This window comes from Chelmon rostratus, chromosome 5 (assembly GCF_017976325.1).
Source record: "Chelmon rostratus isolate fCheRos1 chromosome 5, fCheRos1.pri, whole genome shotgun sequence".
NCBI lineage: Eukaryota > Metazoa > Chordata > Actinopteri > Chaetodontiformes > Chaetodontidae > Chelmon > Chelmon rostratus.
In genome coordinates this window covers 21,909,726-21,925,358 of record NC_055662.1, presented here as the reverse complement: position 1 = coordinate 21,925,358, position 15,633 = coordinate 21,909,726, and the positions used below count along the sequence as shown (strand labels likewise).

General features: G+C 43.5%; 1 protein-coding gene across 1 annotated transcript; it reads right to left on the bottom strand.

Moving 5' to 3' along the window:
- Window positions 1-744: 744 nt before the first annotated feature.
- Window positions 745-5,929, bottom strand: foxn4 (forkhead box N4). The gene is made up of 9 exons (XM_041937858.1): window positions 5,850-5,929; window positions 3,392-3,558; window positions 2,746-2,858; window positions 2,545-2,655; window positions 2,084-2,211; window positions 1,894-1,990; window positions 1,595-1,802; window positions 1,093-1,485; window positions 745-995 (listed from the first exon to the last, which is right to left on the bottom strand). Exons 1-9 carry the CDS (start codon window positions 5,927-5,929, stop codon window positions 745-747), a joined length of 1,548 nt encoding a protein of 515 aa, XP_041793792.1.
- Window positions 5,930-15,633: the final 9,704 nt, after the last annotated feature.

Sequence of the window (15,633 nt, the reverse complement as noted above, 5' to 3'; positions counted from 1 at the left end):
TTTGGCAAAAGAAACTTATTTTATTTACCCATTTGATTTTTATTATGATCAAGTTAATGAACATAATATACATCTGACTTTGAGACACGTTAATCACAGTGTGTAAAAGAAAAAGTGTAAAATCTGGATTACTCAGTGTTGGCACACGTCCGCATTTTGGAATGAAGTGGGTAAATACAGTCAAAGAAAGCTTTTCTGTGGCGATAGCAGTTTAAAACATTCAAATATATATACAGCGAAAGATTGATAGAGTCATCACCTTCTCCAGCTGCCTTTTATAAATATAAATAAAACATCACAGCAATAATGTCTAGCACAATACAACAGACAATAGACAGGGAGCTACAGTATGGTGGGGCTTTAAAATGCAGAGTGAACAGTAGAAAAAACTGGCGGATGCTAAAATACACATACATCTCCACATAGAGTCTTTGTACTCATACAGACTTTGAGTCTTTGCTTGGCAAAGCTAGATATTTTAAGTCTTACATACTTTTTCTTACAGCCATCTCTGTATTTATCAGCAGTTTTAGTTCTTAATGAGCAGTTTTGTTGTGGACTGAATGTGAAACGATTTTAAAACATCCCTCTCCAAGTAGTTCCCAGCTGACTGAAGGAAAGCGGTGTGATTTGTACTCTTAGTAGCGCACAGGAAATTCAGACTGTGACCTCACACGGCGTCCGCAGATATCCTCACACAGTCGGATAAATCAGGTTGACTCTGTTAGAGACAGTTCAGCTGCTTTATAACAGGGCGATGGGCTTGCTGTTGGCTGGTGTGACCATGTACTGGGAAGACAGGGGATCCTGGGAGGCGTAGGAGGTGTAGAGGCCCGTCACTTGCACATCCGACAGCGGCAGGTTCGCTCCAGTGGAAACGGGAGGGAGGTTGGCTGTTCCCAAGTCACAGTCTGATAGTCGGAGGGGGGAGTTGCTGAAGGTACCCAAAGCATCCAGGTTAAAGCTGTCGTCCTTCATTTCCTCCCACAGATTACCTAAACAGATCGATGGAGAGGTTAGTGTACGGATGCAACAACACCTGAGTTATCTAACAAACAGAAACAGGGCTGACACTTAAATACATCTGTTTACCTTGAAGGGCGAAGTCCATGATGCTGGGGTCCAGTGCATCCACCTCTGTGTGTGTATCACCGTGCACACTGTAGAAATCATCTGACGGCTTGCTGGACTGCTGGGTGAGCGGACTGTGGGAGAGGTCAGGGACCGTGTGGAGGGGAGGTGTCTGAGCCGGGGCAGGGGACATGGGGGCCAGGCGGGCCTGAGCCTGGAGCTGGGCCTGCAGCTGGTGGTGCTGGTGCATGGGTAAACAGGGCAGGGACAGCGTGACTATAGGCTGAGGCTGCATCTGGGCCGGGACGGGCAGCGAGAGGCCAGTCGGACAGCCGGGCAGCCGGGTCATGCCGGGCTCTGACGCCTTACGTCTGCAGTTCTCCGGGCGGTCTGTGATCAGCTTGTCCAACTCATCTGCAGGGAAAAAGACAGATTATCAGACTAAAGACGCTGGCAGTTTTTGATGACTCATTGCCTGGTTGGGCAGTAGACCTTTTACATTTAACAAACTAAAAGTCCTGACCAGGGTTAGCCATGCTGCGGCGGATGGCTGGAAGGTCCTTGCGTTTCCACTTCTGCATCTCTTCCTCCATCTTGTCAATTTTGGCAGGGTTCAGCGCCCATAGACAGCCCTTACGGGACGAGCTGCTCGTCTTGTTCTCCACTTTCTCAAAGCATTTGTTTAAGGACAGGTTGTGCCTGACTGAGTTCTTCCATCCATCAGGTGCAGTCTGCAGGGAGGCAAGCAGTGTTTAATCCTTCACATTCTTTATCTGCATGAACCCTCTCTTTTATTCCTTTTCTATAATATTAAAATCATACCTTGAAATAAGGAAAGTGTTCCTTCATAAAGCTATAGATCTCGCTGACTGGGAGGCTGCCGGTTTTGCTGTTCTTCAGCGCCATTGCAATCAAACAGCTGAAAAAAAAAAACAGCAGGAAAAAAGACATTTGAATGTAGTTCAGAGGAGATTCGGGAGATTTGATTTTTGCTAAGCAAGTGATGTCTGACCTGTAGGAGTAGATTGGCTTGGGGAAAGACTTGGGCTGCAGCTCCTGGTCTTGTGGAGCCAGGCGAGGTTGTGTGAATAGACTTTGGTTGTTGAAAGAGACATTGCTATAAAGCCCACCAGTTGAACACTACGAGAACAAGGAAAGAATAATGAGAAGCTTTATCACATTACAGGTACAGAGGTCCATGCAGGGGTTTCCACACAGGAAGCAAAGAGAAACCAACAAATCAGCCGCAAACGTTAGAGTACAGGCCCAGGAATGAAGATTTAATGTAGATACAAATGAGGAAATGGGCCATTTATTGCACTATTACTAGCCTAAATCATTAAAATGCCATACAAAGGTGCAAAGATAGTGAAAAAAGTCATAATACACAGGAAATGCAATAAAAACAGGCATATTAAGAAGAGAGATAAAACAAAATATAGCAGAACAACATTGTGGTCATTTGTACAGTACCTGTTGTCCGGTTTGGGTTAGAGAGTACACCTGCTGGGGTGTAGGCTGGTAGACTGAGGTAGGGCACTGGTATCCCGGAGAGGGCAGCCCATTCATGGAGAATGGAGACATCTGGGAAGCACATAGAGGGATATTTGAGTCGACCTTATCAGCGGCATAACACATACAGATTTTTCTTCTCGCAGTGCTGTTAAAACTCACGCTTCCACTGTGTGTGTTGATGATGCTGATTCCCAGAGGGCTGTGCTGCATGTTGCTCTGGAGGTGGAGCATGGAGCCTTGACCCGCTGTCATCGTCATGTTGCTCAGCTGAGCTGTGGGAAGAGATTTCAGCCGAAGACTTGATCAGATCTCACCTGAACTGCTTTCTATTTGTAGATACTGTAGTTATGGTGTGATTTCTGAGGTTTGAAGACACAATGATGCTCATAGCTCCAAATATACCACATATAAGAAGCTCTGCAGCAGCCTCTCTTTAAAAACACCATAACCACCATTTAACCATAACATTGGAAATATAACCTACTGCTGAGTTTGTTCAGGTATACAATTGTTCTAAAAACTCATAACTAATAACTCAAACCTCAGCAAATCCCACCAAAGCTGTGCATCTGGATTGATCTTTGAGCTTAACTGTCTCTGTGATTTTAGTGTAACTAACTGTTCCCAATGGCAAAAACAGTGTTCTTGTATTCTCATGGCTCTTTATCTTTCAGGACAGTCTTGTACAACTATGTTCATAACTGCTAAGGGAAGAAATCCAGAAGAATCCAGCAGTCCCGATCTATCCAATCAGAGGGATGATGCTGTTTTTGAATGTTGCACCGTCCCCTCCCTGTCGCCTCACCTGTCTGTTGCTCCAACAGGCTGCCCTGGGAGGGCCCGTTACTGTGGCCTCGGCTATCAGCCATCTGCTGTAGTCGGGGCACATCCACAGAGGTGAGCCATGACAGAGACTGCAGGTCCCCAGGGAGGTCCTCCTCCCTCAGCTGGGAGGGGTCCGTGGTCAGAAGCCTTCAAGGGAGAAAGAGGAGGGGGGGGTCGGGAGGGGTAACACGGCTGTCAGCTCAGACACACGAAGACCAGAAGTGAATTTAAATCTAAACACTTGATAGACGATTCTGTCCTTCAAAGTCGAAATCACTGTAATAAGTCTGAATGTGGGGGAACAGAGATGAAAGCTGCTCAGTGGAGCCGTGCATTAGCTCTGCCATCCAGGATTTCCCGTAAGGAGATTAACTACAAGTGTTATTTAGCAGTGGCAGTTTTAATCAACAATGAGGGAGTTAAACAAGCTTCCCTTTCAGAGTAAATCAGCTGTTGTTTCTTTTTCCACGACTGATCTGTGTCCGTCTTCTCTGCTTGTTTGGATGATGACAAATTTAATTTAACGTCATGAATGTTTCACCTCACAATATGTTTTCAACCCATAACTCCAGAAAATGTTTTGCAATTAACTGGATTATAAGCAGGATTTCGATTTAACCGGTGCACTGCCAGCACCAATCAGCTTTCAGTCATTACGTCTTTTATGTGGTGAGCCTCCAAGAGGAAGAAAGAAAAGAGAGGAATCCTCTTGAATCCTCTCCAGTCTTCTCTGCGCACACACACACACTTTCTGTGCAGGGCTTTAGTAATTGGGGTCGCTATGACAACACATACTATTCAGTTACTTTGTGTGTGGACAGTGTAGGAGTAACCCCCCCCCCCCCACACACACACACACACCAAATCTCCTAATAAAAAATCAACCCTGTGTCAGGTGACCACGCTCTCGCCTTAACCATTGGCTGAATCATAAGTAAACAACGCATGAGATCGTTTGAAACATGGGACAGCAGCACATGTTGCCTGCAACAGTTGGCCTTGTCTATTGAAAAATGATCACCTATTGTGTCCCAAACGACAAATCTGCCCAGTGGCACGTGGCTCTATTGTCTTCCCCAGACCCTTCCTTGATTGTCTCTGTCGTTTCTTTTCTTTACCCGACCCTTGCATTAATCTGTTGGAATGACAGCCCTCACATAAGAGGGACAAATAGGATGCCATCTGCTTCCCTGTCCCTTTCCAGCCTCTATCCTCCTCACCGCCGCCCCTCACCCCCCTCCCCTCACCATCAACCCCCTCCCTAAATGGGGAAATCAACGGAGCCTCGGGCCAGAGGGGGTGAAAATGTAGTTTGAGGTCAGGGCTCTGTGTCTGCCGTCTGAGCGGCCAGCAATCAGCAGCACAAACACCTTTGCATGCGCCGGTAAATGATTTGAAGGGGTCGTCCTGGTGGCGTTGTGAAGTTTAACACCCTGCAAAGTGTCTCAGCAGGAGCTTTGAAGTTTAGTACCGCTTCTTTGTCTTCTTCTCTGCCTGCCTGCTGCGAGCTTTCTGTCACTTCTGACAAAATGAAGAAATAAATGTTCAAGCGTAATTTGAAAGTCTCGGACTGGTTGAACGTTGAATGGAAGGACTGCAAAGGTACAGGTGCAGAGGCTTTTTTCCCCCTTTGTGTTTCGCACAGAAGTAGACGTGCACACACTCAAAGTGAATCGAAGCTAAAGTGTGTACAATATTTCCTAATGTTGGTCTTTTACACTTTTGCTTCACAGATATACTGAAGTTTGAAATTTTCCATTATAAATGGCCAATACACAGAAAAGATGATACACTGGGGGGTCTTCATTCCCACCTCCCCTTCTCTCTCTCTACCAGCAGCATAGAAATTGCTCACTGATGCAAAACATGTTGAGCTGGTGTCTCCATGTATCATCCGAGCCTTCCCAGAGGTTCAACAACACAAAATATTGCACCTCCTCCCTCCCTCCCTCCCTCCCTCCTTTTCTAATTGGGAGCCACTTGTGCATACTGGTGACCCAGAGCGCCCCGTCTCCCCCTGAGCCGGCAGGCCGAGAGGCTCAGGCTCTCCGTGTGCCGACAGCGGGAGTGTAAACAGAGCTGATGGTTTCTGACAGATCCATTCAGACTGAAAATCATTTATTCTTCAGGATTTTTTTCTCTCTCCTTTTTCATGAAACCCCCCATGCACAAAAAGAGCTGTCCATCTACCTTTAGATTAAACAAAGTGGGGTTAGACAGTTTGTTCCATGACCATTTGGGAAACACCTTAAAGGGTTTGATTCATAGAAAATATGCCTTTTATCTATTGAGACGTCTCAGATTTGATCCTGAGGGTTTTTGACAATATGTGACACCAAAAAAAAAAAAAAAAGAAAAAGAAAAATATAAAACGTTTTTAGTGCCAGAGGATTCTGTAACTGTTTGTCCTGATATACATGTTAAATCAGAAGTCTTACCTGTAGTCCTGAGGAGACGGATGATGCCCAGCATTCTCAATTATTCCTGACATCCTGGATGCAATTCCACCTTCTATCATTTCCTGGGATATGTGGTACCTCTGCAGTGAGATCAATGAAATTAACACACTTTTCCTCCGCAAGTGAGCCTTCAAACTGAAATAAACAACCTATGTGGAGGAAGTTATTATAATATTAACAGTTTTGCTCCAAATAGTATCTTCTTCAGTAGACAAACATGGTGGAACAGCATGTGCTGTTTCTGAAAACATAAAGTTGCTCCATAAAAAGCAGCCATTTCAAACAAGTTCACGGCTCAGTGAGCATTTAACACAACAAAAAACAGATTCAGACATGAATCCATGTTAATCCAGAAAATGTCTGTTTGGCATCAGAAAGCCTTTGTTGTAGCTGGAGCTACTGTTACTGTTTGAAAGCTTGTTGTCCCCTTTAACTCTCTCTAATTTAATTTAATGAAAGTAAAGAGAATAATGGAATAACAAAGCTTGTATTAAGCAAGAATTCGGTTCAAATGTCTACACAGCAGTTTGGTCACATGCACTCAGCCCTGATTTAAATGGCTTATCATTCAGCATGCCTGCAGAGAAACTATAGTTAAAGGCTAAAGATCATTAAAATGCCTAAATACTCATAAAAAAGCAACAATCTGACAAAGATGATGCTGCTGAACGAGAGAAATCCTAAGAAAAACTCACCTGTTTTGAATGATCTGAAGAATGTGTGAGCTGGTCGCGGGGGCCCCTGTACTGTATTTCACTGTGTTGCACTTGATGCTCCAAAAACCGTTTTTAAATTTCCCTCTCTGGAGCTGTCCAGCGCTCTGACATGCGCAGTGGAGACCTCAGCACAGCTCCCAGGCGCCCGCAGGGCAGGAGGGTCCCATGAGTTTGACAGCTGCTGTTAATGCAGTGCCTGTTAACAGTCCCGACAACAGCCACACTGCTCACAGAAAGAGCAGGAGCTGCGATAATGGAGATTTATTTCTCTCTCAGTTTTTGGGGGGACTTTGCGTCACGGTGCGCTCCTCCGCTGTATCCAAACAGCAGCCAAACACGAGATGTTTGCATTAAAAGTCAGGCCATACTCCACTCAGACATTGTAGTCCTCTTACTGGATGATTATGACAGAGATAAGATGATATATTTCGATCAAGTTCCCTGCCTGTCTTACACTGTCCTGTGCGCTCCTTCCGCCAGCGGCAGGTGTGCGTCTTAAAAAACGCAAAACGCACGAGTTCAGGCCTGAATCCTGTTAAGACTTTTTAGATTAGACTGGCAAAAAAGCTGCTGAGTATTTTAAGATAGCTGAGCCAGGCTGAGAGTAATAAAAGCAACAGAAAAACACCTGAGTTAAACCTCCCAAAAAAGCAAGAATAAGCATTAAATATCCATTTTGCTCCACTAGGCTGTATCCTCCTGTCAGGTTATTCCCGGTCAGCTCCCTCCATCAGCTCTAAGACGGTGTGAGTCGCTACTTGTGGTGGCATCTGTGTATGTGAGTGTGAACTTTTTTTTTTTTTTTTTTCTTAGGGAAGTGCTTGTAGATAATTTGCTTCCCGCCGCTGCGGCCGCGTCCTGCTCCTCTCAGCAGTGGGAAAAAGAGCCGGGGAGGCGCGTAGGGAGGGCAGGGGGCCGGGTGGGCTGCAGCAGCAGGCGGCAAAAGCTCCCACACGACTGGAGAGCAGGTTCACTCCGGAAAAAAAAAACAAAAAACCCAAACTCACCAATCCAGAAAATAAGAAATTACTGTGTCACCGCCTCCTTACTCAGCCTGCATTGTGAAAACACTTCCTGCAGATTTTCATTCTAAGCATGCTTTTCTCAAATAAGTTAGCAAATAAGTCACATAATAATCAGCATCCTTAAATATCGAGGGATTGTGTGATAGTGTGTTTTGTGACTTTTTCCACAATTTCCTAGAAGAATAAAGTATTACTAATCTAAAGGATCCATTGATTCCCACATTTCCCTGCTATCTAATTTCAGGGATGAGCCTCCAAACGAAATATCTCACTTTAAACAGCTTTACATCTCGATGGATCAACCTGGGGTGGCTGATAGGAGTGAAAACCGCCTGCGCTGAGTTACATAAAACAAGTGGTGATCTTTTAATAGCAGACTTCAATGTGAAACCTGCAGGAGATTAAAATTTGCGGCCGGAAATTAAAGGGGAATTCCTTCAAGTCTGCAGGGAGACGGCAGTGACAGCAGCAGCAGCCCCATGGGACCCTACAGATGGTAAATCGGCCTGTCACAATAGGCACAATCAATGATTACATGCATGAACGTAACGGACAAAAACAAGCCCATCCTCAGAGAGCGCATCCTGAAGGTCCTAAAGCCCGCGGAGTTATGATCTGCAACCGGGGGAGGCTCTGCTCATACTGTGTGAGCTACTGTAGGTCAAGAGTGCTGGTGGCGGTGGTGATGATGGTATCATCTGGGTCAGGATGACCACTGCACATGAACCCCGCAGCCAAAGTGTCCTTGAACAGTTCATTCAGAAATTAATCCGGATAAGTGCAGCCTGCAGGGGTTGGCCAAAAAAACAGAAACACCTTCCTAGAGAAAAAATAATCTGCAACTGCATCTCCTTTGTGAAGATTTGCTGGTTTTCTTCGTCCTGTGATAGTAAACTGAATCTGGTTTAAGACAGTGGTGGAAGGTAACCAAGTACATTTACTCACTTACTTCAAATGAGCATTTCCATTTTATGTTACTTTCTACTAAATAGTGACCTTTTCAGTTCGCTGCATTTATTATGAATTTTAAAGAGTTACAGTTAGTTTACTTTTCCAAATTAAGAATTAACATTTTACAAAACACATGATCAGTTTATTAAATATGATCCATTGTTACAGGTTAAACGTATATGAAGCAGTTAAAATTAGCTCCACCATGACCGACAACAACATTAAAGTACTGCTTTCATATTAATACATCAGTGATGACAATATAATAATGTAATAGCAGAACACTGACAGTAGCCACTCACCATTATAAGTACTTTTACTTTTGATACTTCAAGTACATTGTGTTGCCAATACTTCTGTACTTTTATTAAAACATAAAGATTAGAATGCAGGAGTTGTAGTGAGTATTTGTATTCTGTGTTATTACTACTCTTACTGAATTAAATGATTTCAGTACTCCTTCCTACTCTAGTTTAGGATTGTTGTTCTGGAAAAAAAGCAGTTTGATGACACAGGATGAACTGATTAATGGAGAATATAATTGGAACATTGATCAATAATTAAAATAACGGTTAGCTGCAGCCCTTGTGGAACCCAATAAAGTGGCACTATTGCACAAATTTGTATTGACTGTTTATATTTGGTGATGATTTTAGTGGATTTTCATTTTAAGATGATTTTTGTTGTTTGTAGTGTTATTATGCAAACATCATTTTGAATATGATTTATTGCATATTATTTGTAAATGCAGATTTGTTGGATTAGATTAAATTTGATATGTTTTAGCTGCACACCCCATCACACACCCCTGCAGTGTTTTGCAACTGATGCACCAAAGTCTGTCCGACCTCTGCATGATAATTGTCAGACTTATGTTTAAACTTAGACTTATTGCTAATTCTACTGTTGTGTAGCTGTCTTTGTCACTGTGATTTGTAACAATGGAAACATTAAAAAAAAAATCTTCTTGTCTTATATATCTTGATATCTTGTATATCCTGATAAAATTACCATCCTGCTGACACGTGCTTCAAGCATGCACAGCTGGTGGGACACAATAACAATAAAATAATATAATAGATGGCAGTTTGCTGAAGTGTGTAATGTTGTCTTTGTCGGCCTTAAATGAGAGAAAAGTCTGATTCAGGTCAGTGGTCATTTTGGTGGTTACAGGAGCAAATCCTCAGTGAAGGCTCTTTCAGTTGGATGAGGATTTACTGCATTTGTCTCAGCTGCTTCTCTTTACCAGTGAAGTTTTCTTGTGTTCAGCCCTTTGCTGCATTCTTACAGAATTTGTTATGCAATGGAAAAACAACATTGTGATCTTCTGAAAACTGGTATGTGTTCTAATAGATTCTTGTAAGGTGTTTTTATTGTTTGGTTCCTGTGCACCTGTGCATGCTTTTAGTAAATATCAGCATTATAGTGATATTAAAGGGTACACGGCTGCAGTTATATTGTGCTTTTATCGAAAGCTTCTTATTCACACACTCACTTACTCACACACTGATGGACTGACCATCAGGAGCTATTTGGGGCCCAGTGTCTTGCTCAAGGACACTTTGACATGTGGAGAGGAGGAGTTGGGGATCGGACCGGCAACCCTGCGATTAGTGGACAACCTGCTGCTGTGCCACAGCTGCTCCACATACACATAAGGTAATCATTTAAGGCCAGGTAGCACCGTGTTTAGTATCAAGTTAATGACGATGACCTGCGGGCAGCTCTGAGAGCTTGACCTGGCCGTGTGTGATGCATTCAGAGGAGAGCACAAGGACTCCCTGCAGCTCAGGAGCACAGAGTGACGGCTCTCCCCTCTCATGCCTGTTCAGGAGTAATGGGGAAACAATGGGATCACCGCCTGAGGGTTGGCCTGTGTTTGTAGCCTGTGTTTTTGTCTTGCACCAAGTGTTTACTCAAAACACATCAGCCCCTCTGAGAACGAGGTCAGCTCACCCCTCTAATCTCCTCTGCAGGCAGAGACACAGTGTCCCCCAGAACAACACGTCACCCAGAGTGACCCTCTGGCCACACAGAGGAAGCTGCTGTCAGCCGTGCTTAGCCAAGGCGCAGCATCAGTGTCCTGCCAAAGACTTTGTTTTCTCGCTGAAGCTTCAGCGCGGACGGAGCAGAGCGTCCAGACTGTCAGGCCTCAGGTTGCCCTGTCAAAGGTCAGTCAGTCAGTCAGAGACGACCGACAACAGGTTTGAGTGTAGTTACACCTTCACAGAGGGAGGACATGACAAAGCAGCGATTAAATTTCACAACATCAGCAGCAAGCTGCTCATTTAACATTCATTGTGATTTATGTGTACTTATGTGTCTAACAGAAACTGAACTGTTAAACCTTCTAAGTGCAGCTCGACACTGCTGAACTTATGATATAATAAACTTGTGTGTTGCATAATGACTTCCAGTTAGTTGTATTAAAGGGTCAGTTCACCCAAATCACACACACAAAAAAACTAAAACAAAAATAATATATTATCTCGAGACAGTTTTAGTTTTATTTGGAGAGATTTTTGCCACTAAATGTCAATGCCAGTGTCCCAGTAAACTAGACAATGTGGCAGAGAGCCAACATGCACGATACCAGGACCCTGAAACTGAAGCAGCTAAATGGAATTCAGCCATTGTTAAAATGTCCTCTGTGGAAAAGACCAAAAGTCTCAGTGGTGGAGATTTCAAAACCAAAAATCTCAAATAAAACCAACAGGATCTGGATGGCTGGAGACCACGAGGGATAAATGTGAAAAAATATTTTTTTGTGATCAGGTGAACAGGTGTGAGCTCAGACTGTGATCTCACATTTGGATCTTTTTCAGTCCAAATGTGAGATACTTGAGTATTTCCATTTACTGCTACTTTGTACTTTTTACTCCATTACTTTTAACTGAAATCGTTAGTTACCAGTTACTTTTACAGATTACTAAACTTGCACATTTTGCTAATGATGCCTTTGCATAAGTGATATTTTCAATGCAGGATTTTACTTGTAGTGGGAGTATTGTCACAGTGTTGCTCCTTTATTAAAGAAAATTATCTTTCTCCACTGACAGACTTCAAAACCTTGAGTTTTTACCATCAGCCATCAGTTTGCATCAAGCCTCGGCGCTGATGTTTTAAGCACTGACAGAGTGTCGGTCAGTAATGGTCAAGCAAAAATGCCCCCGCAGGTCCCATCACGCCATTGTCTCTCCTCCACGGCAGACGACTTCTCCGGACAGACCGCTGGACTTCACAATCCTCTTGTCCTGTGGGATCACAGAAAACCCTCTCATGAGGGTTTAGAGAGGTCATTGGTGTTGACCTTAGAGTGACCTGTGTCAGCACCAAAGCCTCTGCTCTGAGGCGAGGTCAGTCCTTTTCAGTGCCCTAAAGGGTAAAGATGGAGCAAAAGTCCTCTTCTCTTTCACAGCCGATTGAGTGTAAAAGAGCCTCATTTCCACGAGAGCTCTCAGCAACTTTTTTATGTGTCACAGCAGGCGCATGGTGTCCCCGAAGGATGGCACTCAGACACCCCTAAGTCAAGTTGTCTGAATTACTGTGCATTTAGTTTTTGCAGTGACCTTTCAGAGGTTACCCAAGATGACAAATATTCCATTCCTGGAGTGTAAGAAGGTAATCTGGAAAGAACATAGTCAAATCAAGTGTAATGCAATGAAATATTTAAAGGTACAGTGCTTAAAAATGGGACATAATTAGAAATCATAACCAAAAGAGGGACATAATGATGTTATATATACCTCTCATCTCTTCAGCAAGACAAAAATGATATGTAAGTGAAATGTGTCCAATGTGGGGTATGAAGTAACCTCACTGACCCAGCATTTTGGTACTGAAATGATGACGGGGCCCAGGCTTCGTTACGCTGCTCTGAAAAATTAGAATAATGGACTATGAAAGAAGGAGAGATCCAAAGAAAGGGACAGGGGAAGAAAGAAGGTCTTTGGGAAAAGAGGAATTAGATAGGAAGAGAGGGAGACATAAAGGGAGGGAAACAGTGAAATGGAGACAAAATAAGTAGGAGAGAAGAGAGAGGGGGCAGTAGTGGTGTGATGTGAGTGTTATCATCAGCTCTCATTCTCAGCATGGAATCTATAATGGGAAAATCAACCTCTCTGACTCCTGTGTAATTGGATTTGCCGGGTCTCGTGCTGAATCAGAGCCCAGTGGGTAGCACAAAGCTTGTTAAGATTGGACAAGCATTGCTGGGCCGCTGGGCCGGGGGAGAGGTGGGGCGACGGCAGAGGTAACCTTGACAACTTTTCTGGAGGGGAGAGTGAATAATTCAAATATGTTGAGCACTCAAGTGGTCACCCACCAGAGAAATTGACTGAAAGCTTTCCAAACATTTATCACTCCATTAATTGGGTGAAACCTGATATTTTCACACATTTAGGTCACCAGAGCAGAGAAAATGGACACCTGTGTTACCTTGGAGGGTGTGTGTTTTCTATTGCTGGTTACCAGGTTACAGAAGTAAACATGTCTTTATTCCCACACAGTCTCTCCCCACAGCTACTTCAAGCCATTTTGGTACACAAATTAAAGTTGGGTCATTAGAAAGTATTCACGAGAAATTATAATTCCTGTACCAAATCCACCAGTTTAAAAGATATATTTGTTTGCATATTATATTTCTTAATATTTACATATGACATTATTGTTATCAGATATGAGCAGCCTTAAAACAACATCCAGGCTCGACAATAGCAGCAAATGAGTCAGTAAGTGATTGAGCATCTAGTTAAAAGCAATAGTTGATGTGTTTAAGCAAGATACTAAGACTCTCACCCCTTTTGTACAGCTGTAGCAGCAGCTTCTGTCCAGACATTCATGATCCCCAGAGGGTGAATCCCAATGACTGAGGTGATCCTCTGAATTTCTCACTAGTGCCACCAGCAAGCCAAAACTTTTCACTGGACCAGTGAAATAATGGTTCCCAGAGGATGAATCCTAAAGATGTTAGTGATCCCCTGACTTTTTCTCCAGCATCACCAACAGGTTGGCACTTGTGGTTTTTATCACCAAATACCTGCTACAGGAATGACATTTTGCTTTGGTGTGTACTGTACATGTATATATAAATGTCTGTTTTTGTTCCTTGTTCTTATCTGTGTAATTACATTGAAAGCAACGAAAAAAGTCCTTGTATGTGTACACATCCTTGGCCATTAAAGCGGATTCAGATTCTGATGTTTTACATAACTTACATATGTTTTATGTATTTTATTGTTTTTTACCCTGAAGTCTTTGTATGTTCTGTGTTTCACCTGGCTGCAAGGCACATTCTCTCTTGTGTACAATAATGTTAAAGTTGAAATTTGAAGGAGATACCTGATGTGATGTATGATTTAGAGGGATCTATTGGCAGAAATGTAACATAATATTCAAAGTTATGTTTTCATTAGCAGTAGGTCCTTTCCCAAAGAGTCTGCCATATTGCACCACCATGTATCTACAGTAGCCCAGAATGGACAAACCAAACACTGGCTCTAACAAGAGTCTTTCACTTTTTTTTTCATTTTTCACAGCCACCTTACAGGAGGCTAAGGCGAGAGGTGTTCACTTGGTTGCAATCTGCAACCTCACCAGTAGATGCCACTAAACACACTGGACCTTTAAGGGGCACCCTGCTGACCTGTGGCTTTCTGTCTTTTCTTTCCTGTCATCGCTACACTGTCAAGTCTCTAATACAAGAAGATAAAATGGCCCCAAAATACTCTCACTTCCGACATTTGAATGCTATCATGGGGAGGTTATCTGATCATTGTTTTCACCCAAGCAAAAAAATGAGGTAAGTGTATTTGGGCACATACTCAAGCACTGAGCACTGGTAGCTCAGACTGCTGCTCAAAACAATGGTGTTCCCCTGACAAGCATTGTTACATTGAGTAATAAAGCAGTTGGTGATTAGCGTGTAATGTATCCATCTAATCAAAGATCAGTAACCAGACCCAGAATATGCCAGTGGGGAGACTGGGGGCTCTTTAGCTGCTGCTGGTGATGTAATGGAGCTTAGAGAGAGAGGAGGAGAAACAGAGGAGCAGAGGGAAAGGGGGATGGTTGGATTGGTGTGGTTTGGATCTTGTTTCTGTATCGTTATGTTACACTCAGTAGAGCAGTAGATACCCAGGTAAGCACTGAATAAGATCTCTGTCCCTCCACCTCCCACGGCATGAATGATTAAGCACCAGACCCACAGTGCCCTGAGCCTGGGTCAGGATGATGTGGAGGAGCATATGTGCACACAGGCCTCCACGCAGCATCACCAACACTAACACTACAACAGCATAGTGGATGAATGAGCCACGAGACAAACCGGGGGAGAGGACAGTAAATGTGTTTGTTTTTTTTATTAGTATTTAACAAGCTGGACTTTTGCCAAACAACTGTCAGTCATCCAGTGTTTACAGGTTCACTGATTGTCTCCATGCAGGCGGACACAGGAGGACACGCTCTTCTTGTCTAACTTCTCTGGAGGGAAGAGATTTTCCTCCCATTTGGATCCTCACTGAGCTTCTGCATCTGACAGCAGAATAACACAACTTCAGAGATGCAGGTTTGAGTTTGATTGCGAGATGAAAAAGTATAATGTAGTATGTTGTTTTTTTTCACTTGTATGCTACGTATATACTGAACTGCAGCTGCTGTCAAAGAGTTGCAAAAGTGGTACAAGAAGCTTGACAGATCAGCGTGAATGTTTGTTCTGTAACACTGTCACAGAGAACAGCTGGTTAGCTTAGCTTAGCACAAAGACTGGAAACAGGGGGAAACAGCTAGCCTGGACTGGTTTGAGAGTAACACAGTCTTCCTACCAGCGCCTGTAACGCTTTGAATTAACATGTTTTATCTTGTTTGTTTTAACCGCACACAAGAGAGGGTCAAAATTACAATTTGCCAGTTGTCTGGACTGGAAACAGTCTTTATGCTAAGCTAAGCTAAATGGCTGCTGACTGCAGCTTCACACTTAATGTTTTTCGGCCAGCAAGTGAACAAGTCTATTTCCCAAACCTGAGCTGGACCGAGCGTACAAACAGTGCTGCATTGCCTGATGAGGACCTTTCT

Bases quoted from the DNA above. Each gene is read 5' to 3' on its own strand.
- foxn4 (XM_041937858.1), bottom strand. From the start codon at position 5,929: ATGATAGAAGGTGGAATTGCATCCAGGATGTCAGGAATAATTGAGAAT. The intron at 1,991-2,083 runs GTCAGACATCAC...TTTTTTTTTCAG, and splicing joins AAGCCAATCTACTCCTACAG to CTGTTTGATTGCAATGGCGC. The intron at 1,486-1,594 runs GTCAGGACTTTT...TTTTCCCTGCAG, and splicing joins CCGCAGCATGGCTAACCCTG to ATGAGTTGGACAAGCTGATC.